General features: G+C 37.0%; 1 protein-coding gene across 10 annotated transcripts in view; it reads left to right on the forward strand.

The window, feature by feature from the left end:
- The window catches only part of HUWE1 (HECT, UBA and WWE domain containing E3 ubiquitin protein ligase 1), a 138825-nt gene that overhangs the window by 73287 nt on the left and 49690 nt on the right, over positions 1-15848 (forward strand). For 9 of the 10 annotated variants that reach the window (XM_031445133.2, XM_064483130.1, XM_064483128.1 and 6 more), the window contains 8 exons: positions 4306-4363; positions 5356-5532; positions 8547-8792; positions 9785-9918; positions 10691-10785; positions 12927-13118; positions 14647-14863; positions 15245-15367. In XM_031445133.2, the coding sequence (XP_031300993.1) occupies positions 4306-4363; positions 5356-5532; positions 8547-8792; positions 9785-9918; positions 10691-10785; positions 12927-13118; positions 14647-14863; positions 15245-15367 (1242 nt within the window). The remainder of the gene's footprint in view (positions 1-4305; positions 4364-5355; positions 5533-8546; positions 8793-9784; positions 9919-10690; positions 10786-12926; positions 13119-14646; positions 14864-15244; positions 15368-15848) is intronic. The other variant, XM_064483129.1, reaches the window with a different exon arrangement.

Raw genomic sequence — 15848 nt, forward strand, 5'->3', positions numbered from 1 at the left:
TGGTGGAGTAGACAGCAGAAGCAGAGATCTAGACACCAAAACAGGTATGCCCTTCTGGAACTCTAGAAAATAATGAGTCTGTTGCTATGAGGGTTTTTTTTGAAGGAAAGGCATTAACTACTAAGTAATGTTGCTTTCTTAGGCAGATGTATTACCCTTGTCTGAGAAGGCAAACCTGCCTTCGTCTAGCAGCATCTTCTGTTTTAAATTAAATGTTCTCTTTCTGGAGAAGGAAGATACCCTGAAAGAAAGCAAGAGTTTATTTGCAAAGGAGTCAGATCCTAGTGCTTCATTGCCACACCCTTAATTGTCAGCCAACCTGCTGGGCTGGGGTTCCCTTTCCTGGCTACAAACAAGGGAAGAATTTCTTAAATGTGAATAGTGGTGGTGGTTTTGAGTCAAGCTGTGTACATTCATCTGTATATAACTTTTCTACCTGGACATCTAATACCTTTTGTCTAACATGCCCAGATTTTAAGCTGTCGTGATGAATTGACATTTTCTAAAGCCCTCGTATGTCTTCACTCTCCATGCTTTTCTTGGGATATCATGTGTCACTATTCTATCCGTATTTATCCCGATCCCCAAATTATCTTGCTGCTTCTTTTCCATCTACCAAATTCCTGCAAGTCCAGCTCAAATGTCTTATGCTTAAAGGAACCTTTCCTTTTACCTCCAGAGGGGAAGTTGATCTTTTGTGTTCTCCTAACAGTTTTGTTAAAATTTTTCATATATTCTGATGGCTTCCCCCCTAGTCTCTATGCTTCTCTAAGGCAGAGACAATATCTCATTCAACAGGATATCCCAGTCATTTTGTATATAGTAGGTAATCAGTCAATAAATGCTTATTTAGTGGGTTGATGGAGTTAATCAAGAGCATTACATTAAGGATTTCCTGAATCTTAAATGCCAAGGGGGCTGGATCTAATGAAGCACAAACAAAAATGAAGAAATAGTAAAAATCTAGACCCACAGCATTAATACTCTGTCATAGTATTAGTCATATGTAGCTTCTAAGCTGCAAAGGACTGTAGTAGTTGCTGTTCCATGGTATCGATGTTTTTCTGTAGTCTACATGGTCTGGGTGTTCCTCACCACCTCATTCACATAACATATGTAAGAGTCTTACAAATGTTGACACATTATAGTTTTCCACTTCGGCTACCTTCACAAGCTTCATTTGGGTCATTACATGGATTATTAGGGCTGGAAAGGAAAGCAGCTCAACTCCACCTGCATTTGAAAGCCACAATCTATTTAAGGTAAAGTTCTTTTATCTCCTTATCCCAGGTAGTTGTTATGGTGGGAGTTACTATGTACTTTTGGCCAACATGGAAAGTAGCTTAGGAAAAATTGCAGTTATGTGCCGCCCCTCTCCCCAAAACTCTTTAATTGTATCCCTTCCCCACCCAAGGCAAAATTCTTCAATGGGATGCCCAAACAAATTTTTGTCTCCCATGCCCTCATCTGTTTTCCAGTGCCTTAAGTGCACATGAGTGTAAGTTTTTTCCAATATTTTTTATTGGAGTATAATTTCTGTACAGTAAACTACAGATTCTAAGTTTCCTGTTTCCCTACCCTAAAGTAAGACAGCTATATATCTTATTTCTGTCATTCATAGGATAAGTTTGCCTATTTTGGAACATCATGTAAATAAAAGAAATGGAGTATTATATGTGTATCATACCTAATGTATGTACTTTCTTATCTATGGTTTCTGTTCCATAGCTTGTTCTTGAGATTCATCCATGTTACTCTATCGTATGAATATACTACAGTGTTTATCCATTCTCCTGTTGATGAACTTTTGAGTTCCCAGTTTTTTCCAGGCTAAAAGATAGTGTTCTTCTCCCTTGATTCCCCCTGCCCCCCAAAAATCAGCAGCTAGCATTTGAAAAAAAAATTTTTTGTATTTGATCTTGAGACACATGGCTTTGTGCTAGAGAGCTGGAATAAGGAAACTTAGGCACTACAGTCTACCCCAAATACATGGAATTCTGTTCCACGTTTGAAGACATTCGCCACAAGCAGTTCTGTAAATACTTATATTTTGGCCTCTTTATTTTTTGACCTCCTAAATTGTTTGATCTAAGGAAAACTGATACTGCTGGAGATGTATATATTTGCCAGTAAGTAACCAAGGTTTTTAGTTGGGGCACCACGGTTTATTTTTGTGGTTGATTCCATTTACTTTGCTTAACCTAATGGCCTATCCTGAACAACTTGGAAGAAATGATTTATATAAATTTATGTGGTCTTTGGAACTTGAGTAGCAACTGTCTGGGCTTTAAAGGTAGCAAATGCAGAGAAGTAGTTGTTCCCTGAATTGTGGCCCACTGGGAGGGCTCCTCTGCTCAAGGGCAACTATGTCTCCTCAAGAACAGGAAGAAAGACCTGATTTTCCCACTCACCCCTCCACCCCCCACCAAAAAAACCCATGAGATCTGTTGTCCTATATCCATGTACTATGGCATTCACTTGGAATCCTCCTCTAAGTCTGATTAAGGGCTCCAGCACCATAAATATACATGTAAAACTGACCAGAGTAATATTAAGTTTAGGAATGTGTGTATGTTTTAAAAAAGGGAGTGAGGCAGAAGTTTTTAATTTGATATTTAAGATAAATTGTTTAATTTGTCATGGGAATATTCAGTCTTTCATTGTTGAAAAGATGCTGAAGGTCAAAGTTCCATTTGAGGTTAGGATTATTAGAATGACTTCTCTTAAAGCCAGTTGGTAGGGGGATTTCTACTGGAGAGAATTGATCATTTTTACTGTTCCTGTATGGTATCTTGAGTTTGGAAGCCAAAAAGATGAGGGTAGGAAGAAAAGTGGTTACTAAACAAGTTTGTTCTTGGAGTTCGATTAAGAACCACTGTTCGTTTGTTTTCTCTCTTGTTCTCCTCTACTTCTATCTAGCAAATGAAGGAAGTACCTGGGTCCCAGTTCATGATAGTGCTTTGGTTCTTTACCATTATATTTGACTTCTGCAAAGGGGCAGGTGTCTTCTTGGGCTTCTGCCGCACCCATATTCCTTAGCAGTAGAGGTGGATCTCTGGGTTCTTCCCAAGGAGGCACAGTTGTGCTGGCGTAGATAATTGCTGTAAGTATCTGGGAGTGCTGCAGTGGTTCTGAGAGGGAACTTTACAGTCAGGGGAAGGCTTATAGTCTTCCCATGGAATCATTTCACTTCTGGCTTTTAGGTCCTCCCTTTGTGCAAAGTTCTTCTCCAGATTCTTCATTGAGCATGTTACACACAACATCCTATCCAAGCCCTAGCTCTGGATATCTCTGAAGCCATTCAACATTTCTCTCCATTCTCTTTGCCTGTTGCCTAGCCTCCATTTTGCTGCCAATGTCCTAATGCCTGGCAAATCTTTGTTCACATTTTATCTTGCTCAGAGATGAAAATTATTAGTTTCTTGGCAATTTCCTGCCTTCTCCCCACCCCCAGCCTCTCCTTTTTTCCGTCTCTGCGCTTTCAGATTTCTTCCAAGGGTCTATATGTAAAATGCTCCTTATTTGACTCAAGTTTTGTCCTTTCCTAGAGCTTATCTTTTAGGTAGATTTTGTTTCATTTCAGTATACTTTGTGGTATTTTTTTTCCTCTCTCTCTATTTCTTAGAAAAGCAAAGATGTAGCCATTGGGCCAAAGACTGCATTTTCTGCAACTGTGGCATTATTGCGGCCTTCTTATCTTAAGCACAGCACTGAAGCATCTGAAGCAAAAGACCTGATCACAATTTTGAGATAGTTTGGGAACAGATTGTTAGAGAAAGAGGCCTTGGGTATTGACTTCACCTTTGACCAACTTTGTTCTGAATGTCTTGTCAATCTTAAGCATGGAATTTGTACAAAATTAAATTCTGTTTCCTGTTCTCTGTAACTTTAAATCTGATGCAGTATTATGGTAGGATGTTTATGTATTTGTTTTGTTGCATAACTCCTTTCTTCAAATATTTAAATGGTCTTTTAATTGAACTTGTTTATTCTTAATATTGGCATATTGATGAATTCCTTCTATAGATACCTAAGATAGAATCATTTCTTTTGAGATATGTACAAATGCTGAGTTTGTGAAAGCTTGGTCTTTTTCCTTTTGTGCTCTCAACGTACTCAGGCTGGGAAAGCTAACCTCAGAATTATTTCAGCTCTTTTTTTTTTTTTTTCTGTGCTACATACTAAGAGCTATAAGTCTAACTTAGAAAAAGGCCTAGCATTTCATGCTGTTTCCTTTTCCTCACTTTGTTCTCTTGCACTGGTATTGTGAATTTCTGTGTAACTCACTGTTTTCTCCCTTAACAGGGTTGTTGGTACAGAGGAACGTATTCCTATTCCCCTCATGGATTACATCCTTAATGTGGTAAGATTAACGATAGGGCAGACTGAGTAAAGGTGTGTGCTTTTCGGAAAATGTAGGGTTACCAAATAGTCTGATGGTTTGTGTTTATTTTCACTGGGGCCCTTAAAGTATGGAGCAGTGAGGAAAGATATGCAGATCTTGTTCTGTGAGACTGGTTTTCCAAAAATTAGCCAGTATTCCCAATTTTTTGTTCATTCCCCTTTGGAATCCAAACAGGAGGAGAGTGGGCTTTGTTAGGCCAATCCAGTATTATGTTCTTTGAATGTGTCCAACATATATTCCCCCCCCCCCCGTTATTTGCCATTTTTTCCCACTAACTTCTCTTCTACCAAAAAATAAAAGTAAAAATTAGTGTGATGTTTTCTTTTAACTTTGTGTGTTGCACAGGAAAAAGTGAAGTTTGAATTTTCCCAGAATTATTTACCTGTAAGGGGAAGCCCACTTAGCATTTGTTCTAGCCCAGTAAGCACTTCCAGAGATGGTTTCTCTTTTGCTTATGTGTTTGTTGCCCACATTTTACTTTCTTATCCTTACAAAATGCATTATTTGGTCTGAATCACTCTTCCACAGTTTTAGGTTTCATTTTTGTTGTAAGTACATTTGAAGGAAAGTATCCATGATGTTTGCTTCCAGGGGAGAGGTAACACATTATCATGCAAGAAGCATTGAATGAGCAAATTAAAAGATTAGGTCTGATTCTGCCACTAATTCATGGTATGGCCCTGAGCAAGTCATTTAGCTTGTTCTGTGTTCTCAAATTATATGACTTTAGGTGTGGATGAAAAGGTAGATTGGGAAAAAGTTGTAATTATTCCTTATTTTATGGATGTTTAGGGGCCATATCATATACCTATCCCTGTTTACCCGAGCTTTTGGTATTCTAAAAAATACTAATTTCATGACTACAAGGTTATCCCTGTCCTTATTCCAAGCTGGCATTTTAGTTCCAAGTGTTAGGCACTAACTTTTTTTTTTTAATTTTCATTACCTAGATGAAATTTGTGGAATCTATTCTGAGCAACAATACAACTGATGACCACTGCCAGGAATTTGTGAATCAGAAAGGACTCTTGCCTTTGGTTACCATTTTGGGTCTTCCCAATCTGCCCATTGACTTTCCCACATCTGCAGCCTGTCAGGCTGTTGCAGGTGTCTGCAAATCCATATTGGTAAGAAGCATCTGGCCAAATATTTTCATTTCTTTTAGAAATCAGTTCTATATACGTGTTTTTACTGTGGTCTCCCCTTCAACTAAAAAAATAATGAAGAAATTTGTGGTTATGTACTACAAGTGAATTTTGTGACTAATAAATAGTGTGTCATGTTATTTCTCATTGAAAAGTCAAAGTGTTTGTTCTTTGTTCCTGGGTTTGGTATATAATTCTAACGTGAGTTTATTGAAGGTATATATTCAAGAACGCTTTGGAGCTCGGTTTTAACACAATATGATATTGTTTAGTCGTGTAAGTTTTTTTTCCTTTCTTAGGCTTTATAGTCATGTATTTTAAGCATGATTGACCTGTAGTTCATTGCTCAAATTTTTCCATAAAATGAAGTGTCTTTATTTATTTTAAATAGTGGTAAAATAGACATAACATGATATCACTTTGACCATATTTTAGTGTATAGTTTACTAGTGGTACCATCACATTGTTGTGCATCCTATCTCCAGAACTCTATTCATCTTGCAAAACTAAAATTCTGTACCCATTAAACAACAACTTTCAACTTCCCTCTCCCTACCAGCCCCTGGTAGCCACCGTTCTACTTTCTGTCTCTCAATTTTGACTGTTATAGTTACGTCGTATAAGTGCAATTCATAACATTTGTCTTTCTGTGGCTGGCTTATTGTGTTTAGCATAATGTCCTCAAGATTCGTCCATGTTGTAGCATATGTCGGAATTTCCTTTTTTTAAGGCTGAATAATAGTAATAGTCTAGTGTTTGTATAAACTGCATTTTGTTTAGCTATTTGTTCATCAGTAGACATTTCAGTTGCTTCACCTTTTATGAATAGTACTGATACAAACATGGGTGTGCAAGTATTTCTTCAAGACTCTGCTTCTGTGTGTGTGGTAGAAACACTTAATGATCTACTCTCTTAGCAAATTTCAAGTGTATGATAACAGTATTATTAACTATAGTCACCACACTGTATATTAGATCTCCAGAACTTAATCATCTTATAGATGAAAGTTTGTACCCTTTGACCAACATGTCCACGGTTCCCCCCAGCCCCTGGCAACACCATTCTACTCTGATTCTGAGTTTGACTTTAAAGTGAGATCATATTTGAGACTCTGCCTTCAATTATTTTGATTATCTACCCACAAGTAAGATTGCTTGATCCACATGTTAGTTCTATTTTTAATTTTTTGAGGAACTGCCATACTATATTTTCCACAGCAGCTCCACCATATTGCATTCCAACTAGCAATGCACGTGAGTTCAGTTTCTCCACATCCTCACCAACACTTGTTATTTTCTGGGTTTTTTTTTTTTTATACTAGCCAATCTAATGGATGTGAAGTGAGATCTCATGGTTTTGATTTTCATTTCTCTGTTGATTAGCAATGTTGAGCATCTTTTCATGTATCTTTGTCTTTGGAAAAATGTCTGTTCAGATCCTTTGCCCATTTTTAATAGGGTTGTTCGTTTTTTGTTGTTGAGTTGTGAGAGTTCTTAATATATTCTGGTTATTAATCCTTTATCAGATAAGTGATTTGCAGATTATCTTCTCCCATTCCATGGGTTACCTTCACTCCTTTGATAGTTAGTGTTCTTTGATGCAAAAAAAGGTTTTAATTTTGACGAAGACCAGTTTTATTGTTGTTTTACTTTCATTGCCTGTGCTTTTAGTGTCATATCTGAGAAATCATTGCCAAATCCGATGTCATGCAGCTTTTATCCTATGGCTTTTTCTAGGTGTTTTGTAGTTTCAGCTCTTTGATCTGTTTTGAGTTAATTTTTTATATGGTTGTAAGGTAAGGTCCAAATTCATTCTTTTGTATGTGGACATCCAATTTTCCCAGTACTATTTATTGAAAAGACTGTCGTTTCCCTATTGTACCCTTGTCCTGGCAACTGCCAAAAATCATTTGACCGTATATGCAAGAATTTATTTGGGGGCTCTCTATTCCATTCCATTGGTCTTGATGTCTGTCTTTATGTCAGTACTGCACTTTTGATTACTGTAGCTTTGTGGTAAGTTTGCAAAACTGGAGGTATAAGACCTCTTTGTTCTTTTTGGGTTTCTCTCTTATATCTATTTGGGTTTCCTTGAGAATCTATATGAATTTTAAGAGAGATTTTTCTGTTTCTGCAAAAAAACAAAACAAAAGAAACACCATTGGGATTTTTATAGGGGTTGCACTAAATCTGTGAAGCTTCTGTATTAGCTGGGTTGTGCAATGATAAGTAATTTCTGATAAAAATCAGAAATCCAGTTTCTTGAGGACTTGGAAAGATCCATAGTTGTGACATATCTGCATTTAATATTCTACTTTGCTTTACTTTTTACAAATATTAAGTGCTATTTATAAGAGGCGGGGAAAGGGCTACTCCATCTGTCCTACCTCTAAGATACTGTATGAGAGTGGATAGATTTATTTAAAGCCATAGGAAAGGCAAATGAGTTCTCTTATCTTTGAATGGCAAGTGATAGTGTTTATTGTCAGATTTTTTCTGCAGACTCAAAAAGAAATTACAAGGGCCCTAGAGTTGTCTCCAGAAAAAGAAAATACCTAGCTGGTGCCTGTCCTAGAATTGTCTCTCTTAATGTGGGAAGAGAAGAACATTTGTAATAGTGGTTCATTCCCATGCTTTGGAACCTTGCCTAACTTTGCCCCTTGTTGAGCAGAATTTGAAGTTAATCCTATAGCGTGGAGTCCTTGCTGTAACAAACAGTATTCCAGTTTGGCCATCACAATCTTTTAAATATGATTGGCTTACCATGTTTTGAAAGCCTCTCATTTATGAGAAATAATGTGTTGCTCTAGAAGGAGACATTTAGATATGTCATACCTGCATTCATATTTTGGCTCCACCATATTTACCAGGTGAGAGACAGGGCCAGGTCTGAAATTTGTGAGACTTGTCTTACACTTCTTTTGTTGTGACTGCTAAAGACATATGCATATGAAGCTCATTGTACATTAATGCTTTAATTACTCTTCTTTTTTCAGACACTGTCACATGAACCCAAAGTCCTTCAGGAGGGTCTCCTTCAGTTGGACTCCATTCTCTCCTCCTTGGAGCCCTTACACCGCCCAATTGAGTCCCCTGGGGGCTCAGTGTTGTTGCGAGAACTGGCTTGTGCTGGCAATGTTGCTGATGCTACCCTTTCAGCTCAGGCCACACCTCTACTGCATGCGCTCACTGCTGCCCATGCCTACATCATGATGTTTGTTCACACTTGCAGAGTTGGACAGGTAAGAATTATCTTAAGGGTGAACATGTTGGTTGAAAGCCAGTGAAATACCTAGGACATATATCTGGCATCTTACTGGGCTTCGAAGCAGTTCTTCCTACACTAGCTGCTAAAAGAACAGTTTTAGGGTAAATTGGTTTTTTGGTTTTGTTTTATTTGGTGGTAACTTAAGTTTATGCTTCAAGTTGCTGTCTAGTTTTACTTTCTCAATATTTTTTTCATTAGAAGTTGGGTGACCATGTAATTTGTTTTGAGAACTGGACCTTCTTGAGAATGAAAGAAGTTGAGATAATAACAGGCATTTAGGGATGAATAATCAGCCCTTTTAGTAGGCAAGCCTCAATTGGTGCTCATCTGGCCTTATTACTTCCTAATCTTTCTATAAAGGGATGTAGGCTTGGTAATGAGATAGCAAGAAGGAAATTTAACCACAGAACATGTAAGTCAATGGTAATTAGCAGAATACTAAAGATTTCCTAAATATCAGACCCTATGCCTGCAACCCATGGGGGGTTCTTTATTGTTATTTTGTTTCTAAGTACTCACAGTTTTACTACCTTTAGTTGACAAGTAAGCAAGTCTAAAGGTTAATGGTATAATATTTTTAGCAGCCCTATTTTATATGCTGTTGAGCAGAAGTGTATTCTTTGGATGAAATTAAATGAAGAGCACAGTTATGAACTATTTAGAAAATAATTAAATTACGTAACAAAGCTTTAGGGATTTATTTATTTATTGGAGTAAAGAAATAAGAGGGAATTAACAGGCTCCTCACCACCTAAAAAAATTAGAAAGCTGTCAGTGAATCTGCAAGACTTTTTTTGATTTAGAAAAAGTTGCCTGTAAATGTAGAAATTTTGATGAAGTAGATAACTCTGAGAATAATAAGGGATGAAAAAGAATCTCTTACCCTTCCTGAACAACTAAAAGTTGGTTTTGAATATAACTGTTCAGAGGGCATCCCAAAGATCACCGTCTTTACTTTGGTTGCAGAGTGAAATTCGTTCCATTTCCGTAAACCAGTGGGGCTCTCAGTTGGGTCTGAGTGTTCTGAGCAAGCTGAGCCAGTTATACTGTTCCCTGGTGTGGGAAAGCACTGTTCTCCTCTCCCTGTGTACCCCAAACAGGTAAGGAAATGGTCTTCTCTTAATATCTCTGTTGTCATTCCTAACAGAGACTAAGCTTAGTGAGCCTGGAGGATTGCTTTGGTCAAGAATAGAAAGGTAATGAGTTCAGAGGCTTTCTTGTCTGTCTTAATCCATTCAGGCTGCTATAACAAAATTCCCAGACTGGGTCCTTAGAAATAATGGAAATTTATTGCTCAGGGTTCTGGAGGCTGGGAGTCTGTATGGTTGGGTGAGGGCTCTCTTCCACACTGCAGACTTCTCATTGTATCCTCACATGGTGGAAGAGACTAGGAATTTCACTGGAGCCTCTTTTATACAGCACTAGTCCCATTCATGAGAGTTCTACCCTTAAGACTTAAGCACCAACCAAAGGCCTTACCTACTAATACCATCTCATCAGGCATTCGGATTTCAACATTTGAATTTTTAGGGGACATAAGCATTTGGTCCATAGCATTGTCCTTCCCACTTACTAGCTGAAGGACTTGCTTACAGATGTGTCATCTTGTGCATCTTGGACATAATATCTGTTATGTTGTGTCAGTACTGGTGGGTGTTTAAAATTTGATCCTATTGTTAGCCAGATCTAAAGAGTTGGGTTGGAAACCTTGTTGAGTGTTGCCTCAGGAATTCCATCATTGCAAATGCTTTATTAGGTTATCTTAACTTATCTATAGGAGGGATAGTGGTCAGCCAAGTAGGTCAGAGACCAAATACAACATAAAAAGATGAGCTATCAGGATTTTTTTGCTCACTATTTCTCTTCTTGCAGCCTACCATCTGGGTGTGAATTTGGTCAGGCGGACATGCAGAAACTGGTTCCAAAGGATGAGAAGGCAGGTACGACCCAGGGCGGAAAAAGATCAGGTAACTCCAAGAAACTAAAATCCTAGCCATTAATTCTTTAAAGTCCTGTCTCTGTGTCCTTTATAGGTATGTTATGAAATTTTAGTTAGTTCTATCATCTGTAGTGTTCCATTTTTTTCTTTCATATTTATTTTAAAATTAAACTATTTTCAGTTACTTTCTCTGTAAAAATATATATACACACAGTGATAAAAATTTTTAAATGTAGTAAAAAGAAGAATCACCCATATCTGTACCATGAAAAACAATATTTTGGAAGTGTCTGCCTAATCTTTTTCCCTGAAGATTTGTTTTATTGACATAATTGATTATCTTAGGTATAGTATGTCATAGGTCTCTTTTCACTCAATATTAAAAAACTGAATTTCCTTTTCTTTCTCCTTTGCTACCTCCTTCCTTCCTTCCTTCCTTCCTCCTTTCCTTGCACACTCACTGTCTCTCGCTCTCCTCTTGTTCAGGGGATGGCGCTATGGGTTGAATTGTGTGGTCCTTCACCCCCCTTCCCCCCCAAAAAATTAAATATTGAAGCACTAACCCCCTAGCACCTCAGAATGTGACCTTATTTGGAAATAGGGTTGTTGTAGATGTAGTTAAGATGAAGTCCAAAAAGAACAGAAAAGATGCAGGCAGAGGTTGGATGGAGAAACTGAATTTTTAATTTTTATTAATTTAAATGTAACAACTGTTACTCTGTTCAGTGGTTGGAAGACTTTTAAGTATGTCTGGAACAGCTTGGGTATGTGAATTTTTTTTTTCAGTAAATTATATGAAATATAAATATAGATCAATTAATGAAAACTTAATGTCTGACTTTAAAAGTGCTATAAAATAGTTATCTTTTAAAAAATACGTAGTATAAAATATAAAATCTCAATTTTTATATTTGATTATACGTTGAAACAATTTTGATTACATTGGGTTAAACTGTATTATTTAAAATTATAGATGTTTCTTTTTCCTTTTTGAAGTGGTTACTAGAAATTTTTTAATTGCATATGTGGCTCATGTTATATTTCTGTTGGACAATGCTATTTTAGAAAATAGCTTTTTGTGTTGTATTATAATAGAAGTTCCGAATTGCCATAAGCAGAAATTATGCACAGTATTCTGACCTAATACAACAGACCTAAAATTAATAAAAGCAGCTTTTCCAGAAAGTTTTTTTTTTTCACCTATACTCTGCTTCAGGGAGGAAATAAACTTGATAAACTATTAAGAAACCAGTGAAGGTAATTCTATGTATAAAAACCTAACAGATATGCTTAAAAGTTGTACTGAGGTTACTGAAGATAGGGAACATGCTAAGGAACTAATAAAGAAAGCAGACATAATTTATGAAACAACAAATAAGGACTTATATGACAGCTATTGTACTGTGAGAGGAGGGGATGGAATTAATAAAATATATACAAACCTCTGGCAAGACTAATTTTGGAGAAAATGGACCAAACCAAAAGTTAGAATCTTAAATTTTGTCAGAGTATACCAACTTTAACTCAAGGAAAGAGTAAAATAATTTACTGAGAACCGAAAACAAAATTAAACTCACTATCAAAAGAATTGCCTTGCATAACAATTCAGATATATTTTCCCCCAGCAATTTCTTTTACACATTTAACAACGATAACTCTATTTCCACATAGTTTTTCCAGAACATTACAAAGAAAACTTGATGTGTTTTATAAAGTTTGCCTAATGCTGATTCTTAGATCAAAGAGCACACACCAAAGAAAATCATGTATAAAAGTCTTAAATGCTAGGAAATATATTTCTCCAGTGCTAATCTATGATGTCTAATTTGAGTTTATTAACAAGCTATAAAATTCTAGTGGGTCATGCAACTTGACAGTATTGGGACACCATGCACATTTTTGTCTACGCCGTCTTCCAAGGTAGCCCTGGGTTAAGGCTTCTCATATGCTCTCATTAGAAGATGTTAGTATTAGCTACTTAGAAGGGCTCCAGGGAGAGAAGCATACGGGTACAATTTTGTAGGTTTTTGTGTTTTCTTTTCAGATATAGGAAGTCATGGACATTTCAAGAGTAATAAGCACTTTAATTAACTCTTGGGATTCTTCAGAACAAGGAATCAGGTAAGTGCTGGCTCAACATGATCTTATTGCTCCCCCTTATGTCTACAGATGGAGAACAGGATGGAACTGCTGGTAGTATGGATGCTTCTACCCAGGGCTTGTTGGAAGGCATTGGGCTTGATGGTGACACGCTTGCTCCTATGGAGACAGATGAACCTACTGCTTCAGACTCTAAAGGCAAATCTAAAATCACACCTGCCATGGCTGCTAGAATCAAGCAAATCAAGCCTTTATTGTCAGGTGAGTGAGTCTCTTCTTTCTGCTCTTTTCTGGAAGTAAAATTGACTTTCCAAGATGCTAATATTTACCTCCCCTTTCTTTGTTAGACCTCTGTGACCTTGGAACATTCTGAGGTTTCTGTGTGGGTCATAGTTTTGATGTCTATTTCTCTGTGGTGACTGGCCTTTTGTCTTTCTCTCTTATCCTTGCTGACTACCTTTGAGCCTCTTTGCTGTCTATTCACCTGAAAGCGGTTGTTTAAAAGTGCAAAATTAATGTTTAAATGCATTAGGCTTTCAGAATCTGGGCACAACCAGCCTCCAGCTGGGCAGTGCAAGAATCTGTAGCCTATTCCTTCACTGAGATTGGGAGATCCTAATTTGGATGGATTAGGAAGAAGAAAGGCCTGTTCTCTTCTTCTTATGCTGTATGCCTCAGAGCTTCCTGAGTTTTGAGGGTATGATATATGGTGCCAGCTCAAGTAGAGCCTGTTTTTTCTTAGTGGGTTCATATGTACGTATATATAATTAAGAGATGTATTTTGATTCAGACCTAGTTTTTCTTATCTCTGGATCATGATGAAATAATGTTTATTTCAGAAATGCTGTGGCAGTGAGGGGAGGGTATAGCTCAGTGGTAGGGTACGTTCATAACATGTGCAAAGTCCTGGGTTCAATCCCCAGTACCTCCATTAAAAATAAATAAATAAAAACCTAATTACCTCCCCCCAAAAGTTTTTTTAAAAATCTGTTTACCCAGAAATGCTGTGGCAGCATTTTCATTTGTGATTTAAAGAGTAATAATTATTTATTGTAGAAAAAGTAGAGATTTTTTAAGAAAAACAAGGCAACACCCAAATACAGTATGTTTAAACATATTTTCTTTCCCTTTTTCTATACATTTCCTTTTACATGTTTGTATTTGGATTCTCCTTTTTTGGTTCAGCAGTATATACCAAAAAGCATTCTACAAAGGTGAAAATTTGAAATGCTTATAATATACCTAACACCATATAAGATTTTTATAAGAAGGACACTTTTTAAATTTTTATGCTTTTCCTAGCAATCTTTTTTCCTTTGGAGACCATACATTTAATGTTGCAATCAGATATAAGTATATATATGGTTTTCTTTTTCTGATCTAAGTTGTTAACATTTTTGGCATTTTTAAAGTTCTTTGTAAGCATTTTAAGTGACTTCATAATTGAACACATAGGTGTATCATTTACTTAACTAGTTTATATTATGTATTGCTTTCTACAAGGGTGGTTTCCATTTATACCTCCTCTAACAGTATGAGTGCTTACTTTGTCTTTCACATTTGTTATATATTGAGTGCCAACATAATTCCCTGTCTCTTGCTTTCAAAAGAGGCATTTATTTCCTGTAGAACTTCCTTTTTAGATTATCATATGTAGAAACAAAGTGTTTCATAGGTGTTATGTAAGAGGGAGTAGTCAGTCATAAACATGTATTAATGGTAATGTGTCTGTTATAATGAAACCATTCTGAAAATACTGTACAACCTTGTTCTGACTTTCGCGTTCCAGCTTCCTCCAGATTAGGCCGAGCACTTGCTGAGCTATTTGGACTACTTGTTAAACTCTGTGTGGGGTCTCCTGTCCGCCAGAGAAGGAGCCATCATGCTGCTAGTACCACCACAGCACCAACACCTGCTGCTCGATCAACAGCCTCAGCCCTCACTAAGCTCCTCACAAAGGGCTTATCTTGGCAGCCTCCACCATATACACCTACTCCTCGCTTCAGGTGAGCTCCTTGAGATGCAGAATCTAATTGGTTCCTTCTCTGCTTAAATGGAAAGTGAGCCACTGAATTAGAAGACTTGGAGGTCCGTTGTTTACTCTAGATGGATACCCCAAATACAGTTTAAGATACTTGTTTTGGTTCTACCTAGTCTAAAACAGATTTTAAAAGCATTTGTAATCAAATTGCATTCCTATAATGTTTTAGTGGAAATTGTCACCTTTTTTGCCTTAGAAATTTTAATAACCAGACTAGTCACCCACTTGCATTCCAATCAGTCACTTCAGTGCAACTTTAAATTTTCCTTGTGGCTTCTACTTGAATTTCCCATTGCTTCTGTGTCTGCCTCAGAGAAGTTTAAATTTTGCTTTTTCCATCTTTCAGGCTGACATTCTTCATCTGTTCAGTTGGTTTTACATCCCCAATGCTGTTTGATGAGAGGAAGTATCCCTACCACCTCATGCTGCAGAAATTTCTCTGCTCTGGAGGCCACAATGCCCTTTTTGAGTAAGGATCATGTTGCTTGGAGTTTGGTCTTTTCTCTGTGCCTTAGCAGCTCACAACTTTCTAAGTCACTTATCCTATGACGGTGGGATACATAGAGACAGCCATTGAGTGTACCCTTTCATGTTCTGGGAACTAACCATATTTATCTCCATCTTCCTTGAAGGGTGGGATTAAGCCTGTCCTGGAGGTGTTTGTAAAGGTCTCTACTTTTCCTCATTTGGTTTCATTGCCTGGTACATATTTTCCTAATGGACTTGTCCTTTTCTACTATTTCTCTACATATGATAATTTTTCTGCTGCTTTTGGTCAGAAGATTCTAAGCTAAGTTTCACTTTGGGTTTTTTTGTTTTAACTTTCAGAAGTAAATCTAGAGGTGGGAATCTGCCACATATATGTGTAACAAATTATCACTTTGTACATTTTAAACTTACATATGTTGTATGTCAATAATATATCAATAAAGCTGGAATAAAAACCCAAA

The sequence above is a fragment of the Camelus dromedarius genome, chromosome X (assembly GCF_036321535.1).
Source record: "Camelus dromedarius isolate mCamDro1 chromosome X, mCamDro1.pat, whole genome shotgun sequence".
Classification (NCBI taxonomy): domain Eukaryota; kingdom Metazoa; phylum Chordata; class Mammalia; order Artiodactyla; family Camelidae; genus Camelus; species Camelus dromedarius.